This window comes from Suricata suricatta, chromosome 1 (genome assembly GCF_006229205.1).
Source record: "Suricata suricatta isolate VVHF042 chromosome 1, meerkat_22Aug2017_6uvM2_HiC, whole genome shotgun sequence".
NCBI lineage: Eukaryota > Metazoa > Chordata > Mammalia > Carnivora > Herpestidae > Suricata > Suricata suricatta.
The window spans coordinates 188,426,686-188,435,673 of NC_043700.1; the positions used below are offsets into that span (position 1 = coordinate 188,426,686).

The 8,988-nt window shown below is 56.0% G+C and overlaps 1 protein-coding gene across 1 annotated transcript in view; it reads left to right on the forward strand.

Moving 5' to 3' along the window:
* Window positions 1-7,981, forward strand: part of ZBTB49 (zinc finger and BTB domain containing 49) — a 30,745-nt gene extending 22,764 nt beyond the window's left edge. The window contains exons 9-11 of the mRNA XM_029952416.1: window positions 87-434; window positions 6,069-6,212; window positions 7,949-7,981. Coding sequence (XP_029808276.1) covers window positions 87-434; window positions 6,069-6,212; window positions 7,949-7,981 — 525 coding nt within the window. The remainder of the gene's footprint in view (window positions 1-86; window positions 435-6,068; window positions 6,213-7,948) is intronic.
* The last annotated feature ends 1,007 nt before the right edge of the window (window positions 7,982-8,988 follow it).

The window sequence follows — 8,988 nt, forward strand, 5'->3', positions numbered from 1 at the left end:
CTGTCCCTGGGCCGCGCGTCCCTGGCCGCGCTGGACAACCACTGCGGCGACGCGCTGGGCGGCCGCGCGGCCTCCACGCCGTGCAGGAGCTCCGAGGGCCAGTTCTTCTCCAGCATGGCTCTGTGGGGACTGGCGATGAAGACGCTGCAGAACGAATCCGAGCTGGACCAGTGACGGCGGGCGGCGCAGGCGTCTTGTCTTCCGAGCCCCCAGACGGGCACCCGCGCCGTGGGGGAGCGCCCTTTCTCCCGGCGGCCCCTTCCAGAGGGCCGGGACTCGCTGGAGCACTCCCGTGCTGCAGGGGACTGGTGACTGGAGGCCTCCGGGCCGGGGAGGAAGGCCTGCGGCGGCCCCCCGAGCACACAGACTCGGGACTGGAGGGCTCCGGACAGCGGCCCGCTGACGGGAGCCGGCACCATGGCCGCACGCTTTGGGTCGGCTGCTGTACACAGGGTCACGTTCAAGGGGAAAATGCATATGGAAATACAAATATTTTTGCATTTTTACATGATGGAAATTTGTAGTGTTTTATATTTTAATTTACACAAAAGTTTTATTTGTATATGAAACTCGTGCTATAATTTAATTTGAATAAATGAAACGACTTTCTAAAGCATGTCGTGTGTTTCCTGCAGGATTTTCATTCATTCGAGACCACAGTGACGTGAAAGTAACCAGCAGTGAGGGCCTCCCGGCAGGGAGGAGTCCGGGCACGGTGGGTGGGCCCCCAGTCTCAGCTCCCGCTCACAGCCGAGGTCACCGGCAGGCCACCGCGCCCCTGCGGAGAGTCTGCCTAGGAGATTCGGATCTCGTGGCGCTCACCCGAGGCCCACGTGAAGCCGTCATCCCCTGAAGATACTTGCTGGGACCCAGCTGCACGTGTGTCACCCCTTCCCGGCAGACGCGCTGGCCTTGTGTGCCGGGGCACGCTGTGTGTGTGTATGTGTGTCCGTAGGACCATCGCTGGACTATCCGAGTGAACTCACGCACGGGAAAACACAGTTCCCCGCGTGGCACGTGAAGCTGCTAGCACAGGGGACCCAGGTACTGTCACCGTCCGCCGTCTGTGACCCCATGTACGCACAGCCCATGAGGGAACAGGCAGGGGAGGCTCCTCCGGGGAAGCAGCCTGGTGGCAGACTAGGAGGTCCACTGTGAGGTCAGAGTCAGGTTCACGTCCAGTTGTCCCCAGCACGACAGGCCTGCGTCCCACAGGTCTGGGCCAGTGAGCGGGTGTTCTCAGATGGAGGAGCTGAGGCTCACGTGGCCCAGACACCTGCTTGGGGACATGCGGCCACTCACACCGGGAGCCTGACTCAGGGTGCCTGGGAGCAACCTGAACCTGCTGGCCCCACGAGACTGGGAACCTCCTCCCTCCTCCGCTTGTCCTCCACCTCCCTCTCCTTGTCCAGCTCCTCCCTCTGCCCCCTCCTCCCTCAGTTATCCCGGCACCCGCAGCCCTCATCCTTCGAGGACCTACTACCCAGAGATCCACTATCTGCCACCTGCCCCTCACACCCCTCATGTCCCAGGCCGCCTCCTTCCCAGGCCAAACCTGGACCCGACACACCAGGATCCACCCTCCATCCAGCCTCTTCATCAGCTTCCACCCCTGCCTTCTGCCACCCCTGCCCTCCGCCCGTGCAGGCATCAGAGCCAGGCCGGTGTGAAACAGCCCGCTCCGCTTCCCTCACTTGCGGGGGCCCTTGGCCGCCTCCCGCCCTCCCTGCCCATCTAGACCCCCTGCTGCCCTTGGCTTTGTGGTCTTGATGGCCTTCTCCTTGCCCTCCTCCTGCTCATGGCCTTGCTTACTGTTTCTCTGACTGATGACCTAGAAGCACACAGTGCCTCCCCACCCCTGCCAACCTCCCTCTGCCTGTGCCTGTAGGTGGCACTCGCACACACAACCGCAGCCCTCCACGCCATCCCCCTGCGCCCCACCTGCCAGCTTTGGTTTGTTTTGTTTTGCAATTAGGATTTAACCATTGCCAGACCTACTGTAGATTCTATTCATTTCTTCATGAGAATGTCAGCTCCCTGGATTTTTGTCTCCTGTTCACTACAGTGTGCACTGACATCACGACGCTCAGCAGATAATTGTCAAAGGGGTGTTCTTGGAATATGTTTGAGGTGAAACACTGGACCTCCTGGATAGATGCCCTGAGTGTCTTTTCTCTCCAAACCCTGTTCAGTCAGACAGCTCTTGTCCCCTTACCCCACTGACACAGTCGTGTCCAGGACCCACTGCTAGCCCAGGGGACCCGTCTTAGTCGGCCCCTGGGCAGAGCTGGCTGTCCAGCAGACCGATGCCTCCTTCCTCCATGAGACGGGAACCAGGACGTCCCGGAGGGGCAGTCCCTTCAGATTCCCAGCAACCTCCTGACAGCTCGGTCCCAGACCCCTTCCCGCCTCTCATCAGCCCACTCCTGAAAGTTGGGTGTCTCAGAGCACAGGCCCGGGCCCCTCCCTGTCCTTGCTCTCACCCTAAGCTGTCGCCTCACGCCTGATGAGTGGTTAAGTGCTGTTTGCTCGTGACTCCCAAACTCACGTCCTCCTGGGCCTCCCCGGAACTCTAGAGTCCTATGCCCGGCCGCCTGCCCTCATCCATCATCCTCATCTGAATGTCCAGTAGACCAGAGAGCTTTCCAGACTCGGGTCCTCATTCTCTCCCCTAATTTTACTCACCTCGTTAAATAGAAGGCTCATTCTTCCCCTCGCTTATTGCTAAGTAAACATTTATGCTGCGCCTCCTGTATGCCTCAGGTTCGCCCGAGGCTCAAAGAGTGAGACCTGCGTAGGCTGAAGGCGCTGGATGAAGACAGTCATTTGTTCTGGTAGAATCAAACTCTAGGGAGAAATTAATTCCAAAGCTCTTTTAATTCCTATTTCCCATCTCTTCCCTTTCTCCCCTCATCCCTCTGCTGCAAAGCCTGAACCGAAGTAGAGAAGAACTTAGACGGGGTGAAAAGGCTTGGAAGTGTGTAAACATGTGCCTGGACAGACAGCAGGTGGTCTGGCAAGGGCGGGCCTTGACTTGGTGGCGTGCACATAGCCTGGGCCTCCACAACAAGAATAAGCGTGTGTGTGCCTGTGAGCACACACACAATGCTGACCCCGGAGTCAGGAGATCCGGATTGTGTTCTTGGCCCCAGTACCAGCCAGCCCTGCGACAGATACCCTGCCCCCCCCACTCCATGGACGTCAGTGTCCTGAGCACGACAGGAGAGCCTCCGATGTTAGTACTGTAGGATCTTCCGAAATCAGCCTGCGACTAAGTTCCCGTCCAGCGTGCCGGGGCCAAGAACTGCCTTTCTTCTAACAAAATCAGGGCACAGAGGCTAGGAGATTGGGCAGGTCTTCAGAAGAACCCAGCATCTTAGAAGATCCTGTTTCCACGGGTCTCAACTTCCTGTGAGCTCAGCTGCAAGGTTTTGCCAGTGAAATCTGCTAACAGCGCAGATTTGGACATTTTAGGCAAGGCCGATGACTCTGCCGTTCAGCAAGTTTCCCTGATGGCTCTGGGGCAGGTGGTGTGAGGACAGGACTCACGGAAACTCTGGGCTTCTCCCGTAATAGCAGAGACGCATCGTGCTTACCGGAAGCCAGGCCCGGCGCCGGATGCTGTACAGGGGTCAGCTCGTGTGAACTCCACGACTGACCTGTGAGGCCAGTCCTCCGTTTCCTCCAGATGAGGAGAGTGACCCCCTGAGAGGTCGAGTCCCAGGGTCCCAGGGTGACTTGGTGGCAGAGCCCGAAGCCAAGATCAGCCCCAGCCCGGCATGCAGGGCTCGCCTGCCAGGCTGAGGATGGGCTTGGAGAGAACCTGATTGCCGCGATATTCATGCAACTCCGAGCCGTCTCTCCCTGGGAGCTTATCACACCCTTCCTCTTTAGTTCCTCTTTCCTCAGAGTAACGGAAACAACAGAGAAAAATCAGAAAACACATAAGAAAAAAGGAAAAATAACTTTCTCAGCCAGGGATGATGAAATGATGATGGTGGTGGTAGTGGTGGTGGTGGTGGTGGTGGAGATGGGGTGGTGGTGATATTAGTGTTGACAGTGGTGATAGTGATGGTGATGATAGTGATGATAGTGGTGATGGTGGTGATGGTGGTGGTGATAATGATAGTGTTGATGGTGGTGATGGTGATGATAGTGGTGGTGATAATGGTGGTGATGGTGGTGATGGTGGTGATGATGGTGGTGATGGTGGTGCTGGTGCTGATGGTGGTGGTGATAGTAGGGGTGATGGTGGAGGTGGTAGTGGTAGAGGTGTTAGTCATGCTGGTGGTGGTGGTGGTGGTGACGGTGATAGTGATGATGATGGTGGTGGTGGTGATGGTCATGGTGGTGTTGGTAGTGGTGATGGTGGTGGTGATGGTGGTGATGGTGGTGATAGTGGTGACGGTCGTGGTGATGGTGGAGGTAGTAGTGGTAGAGGTGTTAGATGTGGTAATGGTGATTGTGGTGATGATGGTGGTGGTGATAGTGATGATGGTGGTGATGATGGTGGTGGTAATAGTGATGATGGTGATGATGGTGGTGATGGTGGTGGTGGTGGTGGCGGCGGTGATAGTGGTGATGATGGTGGTAATGACGGTGATGGTGGTGGTGATGGTGGCAGTGATAGTGGTGATAGTGGTGCTGATGGTGGTGATGGTGGTGGTGGTGGTGGTGATAGTGGTGCTGATGGTGGTGATGGTGGTGGTGGTGGTGGTGATAGTGGTGATGATGGTGGTAATGACGGTGATAGTGGTGGTGGTGGTAGTGATGGTGGTGATGATGATGGAGAAGCTGACTCTGTACTGAACGGCCAACACCTGCTGAGACTCGGTTCAAGCCCGGCCTTGGCCCTTTCATGAGCGCTATCTACCCCTCTACACTCAGTGTTTACCTTGGTTTGTTTCCCTCCTGACACTTTTGCAGGCACTCAGAAACATAAATTTAGCCACTTACACAGTTTCTTCATCAGGTCACACCATGTTTACTTCTTTGCCTTTTCACATTGCAAATTGTCATAAACATCTTCCCTTGTCACAAAAACGTGTGCAGCACCCTCTACCCGGGTCTAATATTCCCATCACGCTTGCCCTCAGCTTGAGGATGTCTGCAAAGGGTCCCAGCATGGTCCTGGGCAGGTCGGTGACTGGTGCTTCCCAAAAAGCCTGTTTTCCCTTGAATTGAGCAGGAATCGGTGAGCTGCCCTGGACGGCTTCACGGCGGGTTTTCTTGCAGCCACCAGGTGGCGCCATAGCCCCTCAAGCGGAGCCGAGTCCAGGCGGGGGTGACCTTGGCCTTCCAGATGCCTGCGCTGCTGGGCTCCCTGTATACCCTGCGGGGGGCAAAGTGCACCCACCCACCTGAGCCCCCAGGGGGCCGCCAAGCGGCCTGGTGGGAAGGCAGCATGCCCTTTCCCCAGCCTGCAGGAATGCGCCCTACGAAGGGGAGTCACCTGTTCATTGGTCCTTCAGCCTGTTGAGTGCCCTTCAGGAGAGGCAGCAGCCTGGACACCCCCCACCCCCTCTCACAGCTGCGAGAGGAGACCCTGCTCAACAGCCTCCTGAGGTCGGCCTAGTCCCCTGGGTCCTCTGTGTCTCCTCTCTACAAATAGGCTTTAAAAAATAGCTCTAATTCGTGGGTGACACTTAAAACCATGATGCTAAGTGGAAAAAGCCAGACACAAAAGGGCACAGGTGGTATGATTCCATTCACAGGGAATGTCCAGAAGAGACAAATCGAGAGAGAAAACAGGCGAAGGGGCTGATGGGGAGTGACTGCTGATGAGTTTGGGGTTTCTACTTGGGATGATGAAAAGAAAGTGCTGGTTCTGGCCTGAATTGTGCCCCCCCCCCGCCATACACACACTAAATGAGTTCAAAAGGCTGGGGTCCTATCCCGTGGAACTAGTGTCCTTTTGAGAAGAGACCCCTGAGCTAATCAGGAGGTCGGGCCTAGGACTCCCCTCTGCTCCCAGGCCGTCAAACCTGCAGGCTGCCCGGAGAGGGAGAAAGGGGCGCCTGCCTGACCTCTCCGCGTCTAGCCCCCTTCTCCCCGCCCTCTACCTTCAGGGAAAACTATCCCACTGGCCTCGCTTCCCCCGAGAGTTCTACCAGCTGGGCCTGGCCGGGGACAGGCTGACGGACAAGAGAAAGTTTCGACAATCCAGTCTAACAAAAGCCTGGCGCTTGGAAGAGATCATCTTAGAGGCCTTGGTCTCTCTCTCTCCGTCTGCTTCCTTTGCATTATTCCTAACCTCACTCCCGTCCCCACCCAGGACAGACACTTCTGATTATCGTGGAGGAAGGTCGTGTTCTCAGAAGCAAAAGAGAACAAAATTAACACTTTACAGAAGAGCTCCCTTAGGTTACACGCGCATAGTGCAAAAGCGTTAAGGCTGACTCAGCCAGCCACGGGGAGTACAAAATAATCCTTGTCCACGGTCAGGCAGGCTCTGTCCTCTCCAGCCGGGCCGCAGTGGGCTTCTCTGTCCGCTGTGAGGAGCCAGCCCTCTATTTCATATTCATTTCAATGTTCCTGATCGGAAACTGTGAGTGTTGTTTGGATTCTCTTTTGCGCCAAGAGGATTTATCTGCCTGATTCCTTCCCTGATTAATGAGTTAAATAAAATCTTTAACATATATGCATAGTCATATCTGTATGACAAGCAGGATTTTACCTTTGAAAAAAAATATTAGAGAGAGAGAGCAGGAAAGAGGGACAGAGAGAGGGAGGGGGCAGAGGAGAGAGAATCCCAAGCAGGCTCACACTTGGGGCCTGACCCCATGACCCTGGGATCATGACGCCTAACCAACCGAGCCACCCAGGTGCCCTTTTGAAAATTGTTTTTAATAGACTTCTGAAAGGGAAGGTGTGTCCAGATGTGGACAAAAATATTCTGTTGTTTACCATTTATGACTGAATTTGGTAGGTTGCCGAGCATGATTGTATTAGTCATGACAAAATCCCACAGTCTGTGGGGAGCGGCAAAGACTCAGCCACTTGGCCATTTGCTAGCCGGATTTGTCACTCCCGGAGGGGAGTTGCAAAATAGGCAGGGGAGCGTCACTCCCTGTCAGAGAAGCCAAAAGACCAAAGATCAACGGCCTGCAGGCAGGGTGGCATCGGCCCCTCAGGCGCTGTGCTAAAACACTTTAGTCTGGTTCCCCTTTTACTCCAGCCTTAATCCCTTAACCCTGTTTCCTAGCAACTGACCTGGGTCAGCTGCCTTGTTTCCCGCCTTGAAGCCTTTATAAGAGACAGTTTTCTGAATAAAGCTCTCTTTTGTCTGATCGGAAACCGTGAGTTATGTCTTTACTCTCTGTGCGTCCCCTTTCCTGCCCTTTCTCTCCCTCCCTCAGGAAAAGAACCCACGAGGACTCTCCGCCCTGCCGGTCAGGGCCGACGAGACAGGTGCCGCCGAGCGCCGGGGACGAGCGCACCGGGACCTGGCTTCGGTTAAGACTACAGTCCAGGGGGTTTAAACAGCCGGCATTGACGACATGCTGGAGGCCTGAAGTCTGAGCTCAAGGCGTGGCCAGGTTGGCTCCTGCTGCCTTGCCTTGTAGACGGCCATCTTCCCCCTGCATCCTCACGTGGTCGTCCCTCTGTGTCTGTGTCCTGATCTCCTCCTTTCTAAGGACACCCGTTCTGTTGGATCAGGGCCCATCCACATGACCTCATTCTTTTTAAATCACCTCTTTCAAAGCCCTGCATCCAAATACAGTCACATTCCGAGGTTCTGGGGGTTAGGACTCATATCTGAACTTGTCAGGGACACAAGTCAGCCCGTGACATAGAGCTAGAGATGGGGGTGCTGGAGTCCGGGACGCGGAGCGGTGCTCGGGTACCCTGCTGGGTGAGCGGGAGAGGTGGCACACTAGCACCCCCTGGGCCTGGCCCCAATCGTGTGCGAGGTGACCCAGTTAATCAGTCTGCCTCCGACTCCCAGATCGGAGAAGGAGTCAGCAGCAAGGGCCGGTGACAGACAAGTCCCATTGCTGAAAAAATTGGTCATTCTCCTTTCGGTCTCTCACTGTCAAAGGAGCAGGCGATGTTATCGGAGCCCTTGGCCATAGACCGCTCAATCCTTCGACTACAGGAAAGAAGACAGAGCGATGGTCGGCTCTGGGGAGACCCACTTCTTGCCGCCCGACCTGTCGGTGCTGTGTGGCCTCATGGGACCACTGATCCACACCGGAAGCCCAGTCCACAGCAGAAGAATCAAGAGACACTCCAGCCCGAGGAGCATGGGGCCAGAGACGCGTGCCCAGCACCCCCCCGCCCCCCATCGCTGTCCCCACCAACTGCGGGGAAGGCCAGGGTCCCTGCATTTCCTGCCATTTGGGCTCCTGTACCTCAAAACAGGACAGGCCCACTGGTTTTCTTTGTTTTTAACGTTTACGTGTTTATTTTGGGGGGGGGGGCATGGGCGCATGAGTGAGCAGGGGAGGGGCAGAGAGAGAGGGAGAAAAAGTCCCCAGCAGCTCAGGGCTCGGACCCACAAACCCTGAGACCATAGAACCAGACACTTAACCAACTGAGCCACCCCGGCACCCCTCATTTTTCTTTATCAAGACCTGCCTTGCTCCAAAAAAAAACTAGAAATACAGACACGTTTTTGTATTCTAGAGTATAGGAGGAGAGAGAGAGGCAGGTGATAACGTGAGGCCAGTGCCCATGCTGTTCTGGGTGGCTATGGACTTCAGGTTAGTGTCCCCCCAAAGTCCTAGCCCTGCCCCCCAGTGGGGCTGTTTTTGAGACGGGGTGTCTGCTGAGTGGACTAAGGTTAAAAAGGTCCTTGTAAGGAGACCCCAGAGAGCCCGCCTGCCCTGTCTCCATCTCCTCCCTCCTTCTCTCCCGCCCTCCCGTCCTCCCTCTCCCCCCTCCCTCTCTCTTTCCCTGTCTACCTCCTCCCTCTCCCTTCTCCCCTCCCTGTCTCTCTCCCCGCCCTCTGCCTCCCTTTCTCCCTCCCTCTCTCTCCCTGCCCCA